General features: G+C 42.6%; 1 protein-coding gene across 1 annotated transcript in view; it reads right to left on the bottom strand.

Moving 5' to 3' along the window:
• LOC307254492 (uncharacterized protein) overlaps nucleotides 1-1079 on the bottom strand; it is a gene marked incomplete at both ends in the record, with an annotated part of 34913 nt that extends 33834 nt beyond the window's left edge. Inside the window, one exon of the mRNA XM_080032886.1 lies at nucleotides 1026-1079. Coding sequence (XP_079889012.1) covers nucleotides 1026-1079 — 54 coding nt within the window. The remainder of the gene's footprint in view (nucleotides 1-1025) is intronic.
• Between the last annotated feature and the right edge of the window lie 14767 nt (nucleotides 1080-15846).

The raw sequence follows: 15846 nt of genomic DNA on the forward strand, positions 1-15846 counted from the left end.
CTCCAGTAAATCTGTGGATTTCTGATAATATGATGGTAATATGTTGTCACTTTTTCTGCTGCTTAAAATGTGTAAAGGTAGCAAATCCTCAGGTCTGTGACTTTTTTCTTTGAAACTTAGGTTTGAATTATTTAATGTTATTGGAATTGGAGAGGGAATCCTATTTGCTGAGGCTGAGCTGAAAAAGGAAAAGAAAAAGAAGAACTAAAACTGTCTAGTGGAAATAAATCTGCTTTTATGTGGGCTTCCTCCATACGTTTTTAAACAGGTAAAATTCTCATAAATCCTCAGAATTTCCGTCTAGTTGCAGCATGAATTTTAGCGTTTAAAAGCCCACCAAGAATTGGACATTTGAAATACTTTTCATCATTTAAAAGGCTTTATTATTATACGACAATCTAACTAAGTATTTTTCACATCTCACTTTAATTATGAATAAACATAACTAAAGTTGGCATGTGAACAGAAAAGAGATGGTAATGTCTGTTCTGCAAGCTAAATGACATTACCTCATGAACATGTGTGACACACACAAACACACTACAACTGCATCTAACTCTTTCAATCAAAACATTATTGTTCAGGCATATCTCAAATATAGCAGCTGCATTTTAGGGAAGGTTATTTATGCAGCCAGGGTTAGGGATTTGAAACGAAGCATCTTCTTCTTTATTTATTATCTCTGAGTGTTAACAGTCAGAGAAAGATTTGCAGCACAGAAATATGACTACAGACAAAATGCAGCATCTGTCCTCTATCTCTGTTTGTCAATTCATTATACAATGATGCAGCATCTTATTCATATGAACATTGGGTGCTGTAAATGAAATATGTTCTGCTGTGCATGTGCATGCAACCCTGCATCTGACTTTGAAAGATAATGAATCATGTCAACCTGTTTGCCACGACCAGCAGTTACATGTGATGATTGCACTGTAATCTATTCCACTTGAAGAACAAAGTCCTCATGGCTGTAGCATGTTCTGGTGTGTCAAGGTATGAGTAGCTTTAGGGTGAATACTCACCAAGGCCAGCACTAACAGCACCAGGCCCACTGCTGCAGGGGAGAGCCGAGCCATGAGTTCAGGGAGCCCAAGTATCCTTCAGCCTATATCCTTTCTATGTGTGAAATACCACGGAAGACTTGAGTCAAGTGGTCCAAACATGGAACCTTATATAATGTTCTGTTGAAGACACACCTATGTGTCAGCTTGATCCCCCTCCTTCAATACCTTCACTAACGTGTAGACCCTCCTCCCTTCTCTTCATGTGTGCTTTCATAACCTTCAACTGTCACATGTACGCATGTTTCATAAAGGCGTGTCTGGAAGTTTCAAGTAAAGCCTCAGGGTGTTAACCATCCATCAGGCTTGAGAGCACGCTAACAACCTCAAACCATTTACAACTCTTCAATCATTTGAAGTTCTCACAGTTCAGTTTATTTATTTTGCGTGATGTTTTGGCAGGATTGTCCACAACATAATGCGCTCAGAGGGCTAAGAGTAGCTCCTAATTTGCTGATTTAGGAGTAACTCTTCAAAAAGCTAAGAAAGTCCTCGAGAGGACTCCTAAGTCACTAAGAGTAAATCACAGACAATCATTTGATGGTGTTTTGGAGAGATTTAATGCTAGTGAGCTTTACACATTTTTTATTTTATTTAACCTTTATTTAACCAGGAAAAATTGCTTGAGGTCAAATGACCTCTTTTCCGAGCAAGGCCTGGCCAAAATGGCAGCAGCTAGATGAATAAAATACAAGACAAGAAGAAAGCACAGACATGAGAACATAAGGAGAAAGCACAGACATGAGAACATAAGGAGAAAGCACAGACATGAGAAAACAGAGACAAATACATTTCAGTAAGTGAAAAAGAAGAACAGTTTTCAGACAATGATAAAGTGCTACTCAGTGAAACATTGACACATTCCAAAATTCGTCATTAAAAAACATATTTTAAAATCATTCATAGTGACGAGTTCTTGTAATTTGAGTGTTTTTTGTAAAGTGTTCCAGGCGGAGGGAGCAGAGTACATGAAAGCCCTCTTCCCAAACTCAGTACGAGTTCTGGGGACAGAGGTGGAAAGAAAGTCCAGAGAGCGTAAACTGTATGATGGATTTGATTTAAAAGTGAGGTATGTGCAGAGATATGAGGGGAGTAGTCCAGTAATTGCTTTGTAAATGAAGGTGTACCAGTGAAGAAGCCTGTGAGCTGACAAGGACAGCCAGCCTACTTTAGAATACAGGGTGCAATGATGGGTGAGTGATTTACAGCCGGTAATGAATGAAATTAAAGCACAATGATATGTAGCATCAAGCATATGCAGTGAAGTAGAGCAGGCATTCATGTACAGTACATCACCATAATCTAACAATGGGATAAAAGTAGCAGCAATTAGCCTTTTTTTAGAAACAAAAGAAAAACAGGATTTATGCCTGAAATAAAAGCCCAATCTCACTTTTAGTTTCTTTGCCAGGTTCTCAATATGGGGTTTAAAAGACAAATTGTCGTCAAAGATGATACCAAGGTATTTATAAGTGGAAACAGTCTCAATAAGTGTACCTTGAGCTGTAAATAAAGTGGGCCAACAGTTAGTTTTATCCCTGGATTTAGTGAAGATCATAATTTTAGTTTTATCTACATTAAAGGTCACATATTATGCTAAATGCACTTTTTAAATGTGTTCTAACATATCCATGGGTCCACGGTGTGCCTAGAGACTGCCAAAATATTAAAAAAAATAACAATCTCTCCTTTGCTCACTCTCCCCCTTTCTGAAACACGCACCCCTCCCCCCCCAATATACTCCAGTCAGAATTCTCCTCGTTTCTGACCTCAAAAACTGGAAAGCCAGAAGCTTCCACTGTGCAGCCCACACCTAGCCTGGAAATCCAGACCCTGATATCTTGAACGATAGAGGGTCTGGCCACGATCAATAGTAATTTCCAACTCAAGGGGCGGCTCCTACTCGTGCATTTCAAATGCCACTGCACGCAGTTGGATAGCACTACAACCAATCAGAGCGATGCACAAGGTGACGTAAGCCCCTTTCGTTTAGCGAACAGCTGTTAAACTGTTAAATTAAACGTTTGCCGTTGTCGGTCGGCAAAACAGAACATTCCACTTACTTGCTAATGAAAGATTTAAGTGCCGTCTTCCAAATCGTTAAGTAAAGTGTCGAGGCCAAAGCCGAAGCCAAAGCAGTCACAAACTCACACAACATATCCGCAGCCATCTTTGATGTTTACTATCACGGCTTCGACGTCGCATGCACGTCACTGTCGTCATCCGGTTACGTCCTCCCCAGAGTACCATATAAAGGGCTCTGGCGCGCCCATATTAGATAGAACCAGGCCAGGCTAGCCCACACCCCTATTTCTTATTGGTCCACGGCCCTGACAGACAGAGGACAAGGCGTATCTGGCTTCGCTTTCGGACAGGGGGCGAGGGGAGCTCAAAGATTGTATATTTACGAGCCCCCTACCTGCACCTTCTCTTCTGAGGTGTGTGTTGTTAGCGTGCCAAGTTACCGCTGATAAGAATTGTGTCCCCGCCGGCCGGTGAGCGCGCATGCATCAAACATATTAACCCTTCAATTTCACTCAAGTAAATTCAGAAGATCTTTGGATCGTTTTGTATATTGTTTTTTGGTAATTTAGTTTGAAAATTAGGTTTGCAAAGTAACAAATGGCTCATCCGCCAATAAAAATGCTTTTATTATTCTGTGTAATGAACTGTAGCCTATGTATTGCACATTTATAGCACTTTTCATAACACAAATCTAGGTAGCCTAAGAGGAGGGACCAAGTAACCCAGATGTTTTATTTTAGCCTAGTAGTTTGCATTGGTGTTGAACTGTTCCCTAATTTTTTTTCTTTGAATAAAGCCTAATGCTGCTAGTAAAATACCATACTCAATAGTAGACATGATATAGAATAATTACCTTTATTACAGTTTAACCAAATGTTTTAACAATAGGCTACAGGCGATATTTGAAAGCACTACACATGAATTGAATGCTATTCAATAACATTTGTGTCAGCGAAACTGTGAATGTTCTCTTTTACTTTACATAAAAATGAATGCAGAAAAGGCACACATTGCTTCATAAAAATTAACCAGAATGCAGGAAAGTGTTTAATGCTCAACATTTTCTGGGGGGGGACCCCCAGACCCCCACTTATAATGTGTACACACCCAATGTTTAATTAAAACCTGTCCTACGACTTTGCAATTCATGAATTTGTTTATTTTAATAAGATTTTTGATGTTTTATCACATTTTCCAATTGTCTTTATTTCTGATTTATGAACAATATATAAACTTGCATGACACTAGCAAAAATTATTGGGTGGGAGAGAGGACACGGTTTTGGGTCCCTCGGACAAAAAATCTCACTCCAAACTTTGGGTGAAACTTGGCAGCCCTGGCATAGTACAATAAATTATCTGAAAGTTTTTTTCAGCAAACAATTAAAGAAAAACGTATTAGGGACCACTAAGACCATATAATATGGGAGCTTTAAGTACTAGTCTTAAAGACAGGAGTTGGGCTTCCATCTATCTATCGATCGATCTATCTATCTATCTATCTATCTATCTATCTATCTATCTATCTATCTATCTATCTATCTATCTATCTATCTATCTATCTATCTATCTATCTATCTATCTATCTATCTATCTATCTATCTATCTATCTATCTATAAAGCAAGAAACGTCTGTCTGTCTGTCTGTGTGTCTGTCTGTGTGTGTGTCTGTGGCTCGCATATCTCTCTGAGTTTTGGTCAGATCGGCATGAGCTTCCGGATATTGCTTAAACACAGCACGAAGGTGTGCATCCTTCATCCTTCATCCTTCATTTTGAAGTTGTAGAAGTTATCATATTTATATCATGCTGGCGAATAGTAGCTTACGTGCGCACAGAGCCGACTAAACCCCGCCTCCCTCTGACGAGCGACACACACACACACACACACACACACACACACACACACACACACACACACACACACACACACACACACACACACACAGCAGACCGACACAGCCTTACTTCCTCAACAACTCCTCATCAACTCCTCATCTGCTCCACCTGTCCGCTTTAGTGGTAAAGACTGCACTCCACGCTATTTTCACTATAATAATACAGCACGGTCTCGGATGCTTCCACAAAATGTTTTATATCCGTTTAAAATCTAAACTGAAAGCCCGAGCACGACCGCGCGCACACAAGTCCCCCCCCCCACACACACACACACACTGCTGCCTGCTACTGACACAGTAACGTTAATTGACAGTTATCCAAACTCTGTCTTATCTTTCAAATACCTAACAGTAGCCTGATGGTAATGGGGTTGACCATGTTGTCATGGCGTGCAGCATAGCCTCCTTTTATACACAGTGCAGCCATTTATCAGGCAACTGATTGTAAGTTTGAGTGCATTGTGCAGTATGGATGGCAGTTTGCAAGGTACCATAATATCAGATTGTATAGGTAACACCTGTACAGCTCGATTCTTCTTTAGGATTCAACACTTAATTAATTAACACACTTTCTGTTTCATTTCACTGAACAAAACACATGGAATTAGTTTGTGGTTATCTTTACACAATACACTAAGGAATGTTGCCCTACTCTATAGCCAACTTCTACAAAGTAAGTTACTGATAATAACCTTCAACAGTGTAAAATTAGCCATCACTGATAGCAGCCAAATGTACTGTCTAATATGTTTCTTTGTTTACCTGCTTCCTACGGGCACTGCACTAGTTTCTTTAAAAGCAACTTGCAAGTGTTCAACAGCCATTAACACAGATTCTCCAAAACAATAAATAATAGTATCGTCAGAATAAAAATGGGCATTTGCATTTTGAACATATTTTCCCAAATCATTTATATAAATTGTAAACAACAAGGGACCTAATATAGAGCCTTGTGGCACCCCCTTGTGGACAGCCAAAGTATCAGAGAAGCAGCCATCAATTTTGACACATTGAGTCCTATCTGAAAGATAGTTAGAAAACCAACCAACAGCAGAATTAGTCCTATATTAGCCAACCTTTGCAACAATACCTCGTGGTCCACTGTATCGAAGGCCTTGGAAAAATCAATAAAAGCACAGTGTTTTTTGCTATCCAGGGCCATAACAATATAATTTACTACTTTAGTAGCTGCTGTGACTGTACTGTGAGATTTTCTAAAACCAGATTGAAAACAAGATAAAATGTCATTAAGACTCAAGAAATCCTTCAACTGATCACTAACCAGGCTTTCTAAAATCTTGGCTAAAGGAGACAGATTTGAAATAGGCCTGTAGTTACTGAGGCTGGACGGTTCACCACCTTTTAAGAGGGGAAGAACGTTTGCCGTTTTCCATATTTTTGGGATTTCCTTACTAGTTAGAGTTAAATTAAAAATGTAGGTCAGTGGCTCTGCAATAAAATCTGTGGCAAGTTTAAAAGAATAAACACCTATATTATCTGGCTCTGTTGGTTTTTTGGAATCTAATTTCATAAGGGCTTTATGTACTTCCGAAACAGTGAAGGGTCTAAAGTTACATTTATTATCCAAAGGGGGTTCAGCAAAAGCAAGTGGAGCCATTGCAGTATTGGGCGTATTTAATTTATCAAAAAAAACCTTAAGAAACAAAATACTTATTAAAACAATTGAGCATCTCAGCTCTGTCATGGATAGTGGCAGACTGACACAATGGAAGTTGGAAGACTAGGGGAGTTATTTGGAGATAGAGATTTGATTGTCTGCCAGAATTTTCGTGGGTTATTCAAATTTTCAGTTGTAAGAGAAAGATAATAGCTAGATTTGGCCTTCTTCACTAAGGCATTTATTCCTTAGGCATCTAAAAGTAGTCCAGAGAACATCAGCGTTCAACTTTCTTGCTTTTGCCCAATAATAATTTCTTTCTCAAATTAAATTTCACAATTCTTCAGAGAACCATGGATTTTCCCTGCCCTTAACTCTATACCTTTTATAAGGGGCATGTTTATCAATGATTGGCATAAGCATTTCAGCAAAATAAGACCAGGCTAGTTCAACATCAGGTATTAGGGAGATCCTGTTCCAATCCACAAAATGTAGATCAAATCTGTAGGTCTGTTCACTAAAGTGTTTAGTATCACGTTTTGTGATGTAACGAGGTTTAACTTTTGGAATTCTAGTATCCCTGACACCTGCAATAACACAGTGGTCACTCACGTCATACGGAAATACACTTACAGAGGTATACTTATGAGGATTATTAGTTATAAACAAATCTATTAGAGTAGATTTTTCTGGGCACTTAAGGTTTGGACGAGTGGGGGAATCAACTAATTGTGAAAAAATCATTGAGTTACAGTATGTTTTAAATTCATTTGAGACTGGTGACTGCCAGTCTCAGTTTAGATCACCACAGAGGGCTATCTCATTGTCAGATAATTTAGAAAGAATATTAGATAAGGAGGACAAGGTTTCCTTAGCTGCAGAAGGAGGTCTATAGCAACCAACAACAGTAATATGACAGCCCTTGGACAACTCAACCTGTAAAGCTAAAATGTCCAACTGATTTGGTATTGACTTCTTGATCAATACTTTAGTGTGGAAATTACATTTCGAGTACACAATTATTCCACCACCACGTTTGACACGATCAACACGACTTATATTGTAACCATTAATAGAAACAACACTATCATTAATAGACTTGTTCAGCCACCTCTCAGAAATTACAATTATATCAGCATTAGTTGTCTGTGCCCAAATTCTAACAAAGTCTATTTTAGGTAGAAGACTACGGACATTTAAATGAATGATGCCCAACCCAGACCTTGAGCTAAAATCAGCAGCAGTTTGAATACAATTTAAATCAGGACCAGGGTTAGACTGAACATCACCAGATAACAATAACAGCAACACAATCAAGCACCGTGATTTAAACATCTTGCCTGAGTTAGAGTTTGCGTCTGTGCAATGAATTGAAAATAAGAGAGCATTCAATGGGACAATGCAATATGTTTTGAGCGCATAACTACACAACAAACCGATAGGCAGTTTAGCAGGCACAATGGTGGCAGATTGACTCGGTAATTGTATTGAGTTGATACAGAAAGTACATGTTTTGGAGCTAGGTAGAACCGGAGACGAGAGCAGTCACCCCGGCTCACTCGCACAGGGGTTACCAGCGTAGCCCCAAAATGCTAGCGCCAGTAGCAGGGCTACGAGGCGCCGTGTCGGTCCCATAGTCCGTGATCGGGTCAGATACAGACACGTATGAGACGCGCAAAGTCACTGGTGTTGTATTGTGTGTGTGTGTCTGTGCGTACGTTGGCGGGGGCAAGGAGCAGGAGGGCAGAGTGTGGAGAGAGATACCTGACCCAGGCTAGGAGTGGTAGCAGGTAGACAGGCAGGGAGGAGGAGCAGCAGGTGAGCGCTGGCTGCAGGTGGAGAACGCCAGCAAGCCAAAGCAGAGCAACAATCCACCCAGATTTTCAGGTGAAGCAGGTTTAAAAGAAGGTTTAAAAGGTATAAAAACCAAGTAAAACCACAGACAGAGCAGAGACAGAGCATGCAACCTAACGAGCTGCAATATTGGTTTGTGACACTAGGTACCTTAATAGCTCCAAGGGTTTAATGATCTGTATTTAGAAAGTATAGACACATTTATATTTATTATATTTATATAAAAAAATATTTATTAAGTTCCTTTTCCTGCAGTTGCTTTGGGTTTATGATGCACTGAAAGTTACTGTTGGTGTCACGTTTGGGTTTAATTTCCTACTAGAGGCCTATATGTGGCGCTTCGCAGCATCTCCTCCATTCTACAGTTCCGCTACTGTATAGTTACAGTAGGTCAGAGACTAGCCTATATATTTAACGTGAAGCTCTACTCTACTCTATAGTCGCGTGTCTCGCCTTTTCACCGATTTAGCTGGCTGTTGTTTCTAAATGGTGAATTTCACGGTTTTTCGCTGTCTGACTATCACTCCACAGGGCGTGCAGCTCTTTAAGACTCAAATCATATATATATATATATATATTTTTTTTATGAATATGTGGTGCTATTGTAGGCTAATTGTGGACAGATGTGTGGGAACCCCTGCAGTTTATACTTTGTTACATATTAAATCATTGTCACTCTTCGAAGGGCAGAATGGCACAGACGGCGGGGGAAAGAGAGGGCCAAGAGGCGGTCTGCCTTCATCGCAAACCCCTTTGGAGTCACCAAGCAGTTACTTGGGCAAAAACGAAGCGGCAACCTCGTTTGTCCCAAAGAGGAGATCGACAACCATCTCTGCAACACATACAGTGATGCTGCTTGGGAGGAAGACCTAGGTCCCTACAGATCTTTGATAGACCCCCCTGGACCCACCACAGACTTCAACAGCAAGGAGCCCAGTTGGAAGGAGGTTCAGGAGGTTGTCAAGGCAGCCAGAGCCAGCTCAGCCCCTGGACCAAGCGGAGTGCCATACAAGCTATATAAGAGGTGTCCCAGACTCCTTCACCGGCTGTGGAAGATCCTGAGGGTTATCTGGAGGAGGGGAAAGGTAGCCCAACAATGGAGATTTGCTGAAGGTGTCTGGATTCCCAAGGAGGAGAATGCTAAGAACATCGAGCAGTTTCGAACCATCTCGCTGCTCAGCGTTGAGGGGAAGATATTCTTCGCCATCCTATCCCGTCGGTTGACGGAGTTTCTCCTGAAGAACGAATACATCGACACCTCTGTGCAGAAGGGTGGAATCCCAAAGGTGCCAGGATGCCTCGAACATACAGGTGTGGTCACGCAGTTGATCAGAGAGGCAAGAGAAGGCAAAGGAGACCTAGCAGTGCTGTGGCTCGATCTCACCAATGCTTATGGATCCATTCCTCATAAGCTGGTGGAAACAGCACTGGACCGGCACCATGTCCCAGGTAAAATCAGGGACCTTATCTTGGACTATTACAAGAGTTTCAAGCTGAGAGTCACCTCTGGGACAGTTACATCTGAGTGGCATCGGCTGGAGAAAGGGATCATCACTGGATGCACCATTTCAGTGATCCTCTTTGCCTTGGCCATGAACATGCTGGTCAAGTCAGCCGAAGTCGAGTGCAGAGGTCCGCTCACCAAGTCTGGAGTCCGCCAGCCCCCCATCAGAGCCTTTATGGACGACCTGACAGTAACCACAACGTCAGTGCCGGGGTGCCGATGGATCCTTCAGGGCTTGGAGAAGATCATCACCTGGGCTCGGATGTGTTTCAAGCCTGCAAAATCTAGGTCCCTGGTGCTGAAGAGAGGGAAAGTGACTGACAAGTTCCGCTTCTCTCTGGACGGCACCCAGATTCCATCGGTGACTGAGAAACCCATCAAGAGCCTCGGAAAGACCTTTGATTGCACCCTGAAAGACGCTGCATCCATCAAGGCCACAAATCGGGAGCTGGAAGCGTGGCTGACAGCAGTGGACAAGTCGGGTCTGCCTGGTAAATTCAAGGCCTGGATTTACCAGCACGGTGTTCTCCCCAGGATTCTGTGGCCCCTGCTGGTGTACGAGTTCCCTATAACAACGGTACAGGGCTTCGAGAGGAGGATCAGCTGTTATCTCCGTAGATGGCTGGGCCTGCCACGAAGCCTGAGTAGCATCGCTCTGTACGGGCACAACAACAAACTGAAGCTCCCCATTAGCAGCCTGAATGAGGAGTTTATGGTTACCCGTGCAAGAGAGGTGCTGCAGTACAGGGAATCCAGTGATCCGAAGGTCTCCAAAGCTGGCATCGTAGTCAGGACTGGGAGGAAGTGGAGGGCGCAGGAAGCAGTCGAGCAGGCGGAGTCACGCTTGCGTCACAGCGTGCTGGTCGGCCCAGTGGCATCTGGACGAGCAGGGCTTGGCAGCGTTGCAACCACGCGCTACGACAAAGTTCTGGGCAAAGACAGACGCCGATTGGTCCAAGAGGAAGTGAGAGCTGGCGTGGAGGAACTGCGTGCTAGCCAGATGGTGGGGATGAAACAGCAAGGCGCATGGACGAGATGGGAACAGGCAGTGGACCGCAAGATCTCCTGGTCTGAGCTTTGGCAAGCTGAGCCTTACCGGATCAAGTTCCTGATTGCGTCCGTCTATGACGTCTTACCCAGCCCATCCAACCTCTTCTGCTGGGGCAAGGTTGACGCACCATCATGTCCTTTGTGCCTCAGGAGAGGAACCCTAGAGCATATCCTCAGCTGTTGCCCAAAAGCCCTGGGAGAAGGACGCTACACTTGGCGCCATGACCAGGTGTTGAAGGCGATAGCAGAAACCATCTTCACCAGCATCACTCAGAACAAGCCTCTCCGACCAGCAAGACAGGCGATTGTTTTCATTCGTGCAGGGGAGAAGCCTAAGCCCCAACCAAGGGGGGCAGCAGGACTCCTTGGAACCGCACCGGACTGGCAGATGAAGGCCGACCTGGGAAAGCAGCTCAGATTCCCAGAGCACATCGTGGAAACCACCCTGAGACCAGACCTAGTTCTGTTCTCAGATTCAACAAAACAGGTGGTCCTTCTGGAGCTGACAGTTCCCTGGGAAGAGCGCATGGAAGAGGCCAATGAGAGGAAGCGTGCCAAGTACGCCAACTTAGTGGAGGAGTGCCGCAGTCGGGGGTGGCGTGCCCGGTGTGTGCCAATAGAGGTGGGCTGTAGAGGCTTTGCAGCGCGATCTCTCTGCAAAGCATACAGCATGTTTGGAATCGCAGGTGCACGCCAGAGAAAGGCCATCAAGACCACCACAGAGGCAGCTGAGAAGGCCTCTAGATGGCTGTGGATCAAAAGGGGTGATCCGTGGGTACATGCTACTTAGACACAAGTTGGGACTTGATCAATCCCGGCTGGGTCGCCTGGGTGAGGGTGTATGATGTTGCGAGACCCGAAACACCCAATGACCCCAGGTTCCATCACTGATGATGTGTCTAAGTGCATCAATAGATGTATACTAAACTATCACTTATTATTTTAAATTTTTACTTTAAAGGTTGAGTAAGCGAAATGGTTCGGTTAGTTAATTTCCTTTCACTGACTGCAGTTAGCAGTCTCGTCCCCACTTCACCACATTAATGCATTGCGGTCTTCAAGCAGCGAGTTATCTAGGTTGCGTTCCGAATCGCATACTCTTTATTTTTTCTATTCTACATACTACATCCGACGATGAAAAGAATCTAGTTAGGATGCAGTAGGCATACTATCGGGACATACTTTACTCTCTTATTTCATCATAACATTGCGCCTTGATCTTGCCTCTTGCTTTTATATCCGTCGCATCCCCGTTTGTTTTCATATGGAGGCTTCGTCGATGTTACGTCATAGGGCAAGATAAGTACAGAACTAGATATCTGATCTATTGTAACGTATAAGATAATACCTGTGTTTTATAGTAGAAGTTGTCTACTAAGCTGATACCCTGTTATGTCAACCTTTGAATAAAGTGAATCTTGTTAGACCGACCTCCTACCCCTCCGTGTCTATCTTGAAGCCTGTTGAGATGACTCCTCTCTCTCTAGTAATATCAAATGTAGTGGAACAATGGCCCACTCGGCCACGGTCAACAACACCTCTTGTTCCACTACACTTTTGATGGTGTTTTGGAGAGATTTAATCCTAGTGAGCTTTATAAAAGGTACCTTAATAACTGTGAGGGGTCAATGATCTTAGTAAAGCTATATTTAGAAAGTATAGACACATTTATATTTATTACATTTATATAAAAAAATATTTATTAAGTTTATTTTCCTGCAGTTGCTTTGGGTTTACGATGCACTGAAAGTTACTGTTGGTGTCACGTTTGGGTTTAATTTGTTACTAGAGTAGGCCTATATGTGGCGCTTCGCAGCATCTCCTCCGTTCCACAGGTCCGCTACTGTATAGTTGCACGTCTCGCCTTTTTCCTTCCGCATGCACTTTACGATTTCACCGGCTGTTGTTTCTAAATTGTGAATTTTCTGGTTTGTCGCTGTCTGACTATTGCTGCATAGTCGCCGTTGAGAGAAATACAGTGAGAGTGCATGGCGTGCAGCTGTTCAATGAGGATATTTTTTCTGATTCAAATCATTGTAAAATTTTAAATTAATAGACCTATGTGGCGCTTTTGTAAGTTAATTGTGAACGAATGTGTGGGAAACCCTGCAGTGTCTTGGTTTCATGTTAAATCAGTGTCACTTGACATTAATTGTATATAAAAACTCTTTACTTTAATACAGCGACACGATATGGATATCTCCCACAGTGTTTCTATCATAAATTCACTCTTAGCTCTCATTCCCTCTCCAATCACTGTGGGCATAGAAGGTATAAACATGACGTCATCCATAGCAACAGGGTCAACCACACCCTCTAGTCTTAGCTAAGGAGTCCCTCCCATTCCTTAGTAAAAGTTGGTCTTATCAGCTTTGTGAATAGGTTTTAAGAAATTACTCCTTACTAAGAACTTTTAGTGCTCCTTAGGAGTACTCTTAGCGCTAAGATAAAATGTTTTGTGAATACGGCCCCAGATCCGTAATGCGATAAATCTTGATAAAAACCATCAAAAGAGACAATGGGAAGGATTTTTACCTGCTCCGCCATCGAAGGCGCATACACTTTCACCCCTCTTTAGCTCTCTGTGTGTGCACAGTTTGTAGTGTTCTCTCTACTGATTGGATATCAGGTTGAGAAAAGTTTATCTGCTGATTACATGCAGAGCAGGTGACTGAGAGATCTGTGTTATGAAGTGTGCAAACTATTTAAGTGATCACTGTATGAATATAGAGCGATTTAACATGTATATTAACATAAATATATCACTGACTTCCTCTTTAATAAAGCGACACAACGTGTGTATCTCCCAGTGTTTATATCATAAATTCACTCTTAGCTCTCATTCCCTCTCAACCAATCACTGTGGGCATAGAAGGTATGAACATGACATCATCCATAGCAACAGGGTCAACCCCGCCCTCTTATCTTAGCTTGGAGTTCCTCCCACTCCTTAGTAAAAGTTGAGCTGCATTCCATTAGTAGTTGCACTTCCCCTCGTTCATTTACCCTCAAGGCCTCCACACACATCCTGCGTCTACCTCTGGAGCGCGTCGCCTTACCTTACTGCTGCGTCTCTCGGACTTTTCTCGGACACACATGGAACGTCTCAACTGCTGCTACTACTGCTGCTGCTGCTGCAGCGTTGCTTCAAAATCACTGTCTTTCTCTGTTGTTTCCCTTTGATTATTCTCGTTCACATTGTAACCGAGGGTGTATAATGTGTCCTACTTTGTCATTGTAGAAATAAAGATACGGGAACTCCATTCACTGAACTGCACTTTATTCTAGCGCTCACAACATCGAACTTTTAGTCAGACACATTTACACGGCTGACACTTACGTTCTGCCCCTTCATAATAAAAGCACTCAAGAGGAAATAGATAGACCAGTTGCGCCAACAGCCGATTGCACAATTAAATCGTGAAATAAATGGATTATTTGCGTATACGACTGAGGGATGTTTTATTTTGAAAGAAACACCGGGAAATTGTGTAACTACAGTGAATGCTGCTGGTATGACTGTCAACAGAGTATTTCTCTATCAGTTAAAGCACAGAGACCCGAGAGAGACGCGCGGCTCTCAGGAAAAAATAGGCGAGCCTCCTGAGGTAAAGGGGAGCGTCGCTGCAGACGTGCCTCCGACGTGCATCAGCAGTGCGTCTGAGGTTGGATGTGTGCCCGCTCTAGGTTGATTACACGGTCAGTGACAAAAAGTCAGACGCAGACGCGAGGTAGACGCGCAGTAGATGTGGTGGTAGGATGTGTGTGGGGGCCGTCAGCCTTTGGTATGACGTACCAGCATACGTTGCACGGAGGGAACTTGGAGCACGGAGGGAGAGTGGGCGGGGGAGGAGCAGGGGATTTAAATGGAACCCACTTGCCCTTGTACTCGCAATGGACCGTCAGTTACATAGGTGGTTCTGAATGCAAATAATAAAGAATTATAACATTCTGCTAAGGTAGCCTATATTGCAGAAAGCCATTTCCATAGCATAACAAACATTGCATTTCGACATGGTAACTCAGATTATCAATTACATGTTAGGCTACTTACACATGTAAATTGTTTGCTCCGACGTATTTTCTTATTTCTGTTAGTTTCAACCAAAAACATTTGTTTTAAATAGTCCTATAATTGGCAGCCATCTGTGTTATAGCAGCAATGTGTAAACTGCAATACATTCACTGGATTGTTCCTATGGAAATTGGATAGGCAAATTGAGGCGTTTTGGAATATATTAGGCTAGACTATATATTTGTCCTGTGGGTGGCCGCGATGTCCCTAAAAGCATACAGTCTACCGGAAAATAAAAGAAGAAGAAGAAGAAGAAGAAGACAAACTGCAATGCACTGTGGGTGATATCCACCTCGGAGTGACTATGGTACTCGATTATTCAGCCCTCCGAGGGTCCATATCACCAAGTTCACTTGATGATCAGAGCTCAAGATAAGATGTCCATCTTTGGTAATAATTTTACCAAAACTGTATGATTCAAGTTTCTTGACAAAAACTAAAAAAAAAAAAATTCTGGTACATTTGAACAAGTCATGATGAACTTTTTTTTAAGCTAACTAGCTCTTATCCTGCCAATTTTAACATGGATTTTAAAAACTGGATAACTGTTTTTAACTGACAGGACTTGTTACAGTCCGGTTGTGTGCTTACCTTCGCTGCTTTCAATGTCTGTTGATGCAAACGGTGCCGTTTTTGGACTAGAGTTTAAAGATTTGTTTTAACCCAAAACAGTCGAATGTACAACACTTGTATATATAGGCCTACAGTCTTTGATGCGGACCAGCGATAAGATATGACGCTGAAGTGGTTCGATTTTTAA

The sequence above is a fragment of the Ammodytes marinus genome, assembly GCF_949987685.1.
Source record: "Ammodytes marinus genome assembly, chromosome: 8".
In the NCBI taxonomy this organism is placed as follows: Eukaryota; Metazoa; Chordata; class Actinopteri; order Uranoscopiformes; family Ammodytidae; genus Ammodytes; species Ammodytes marinus.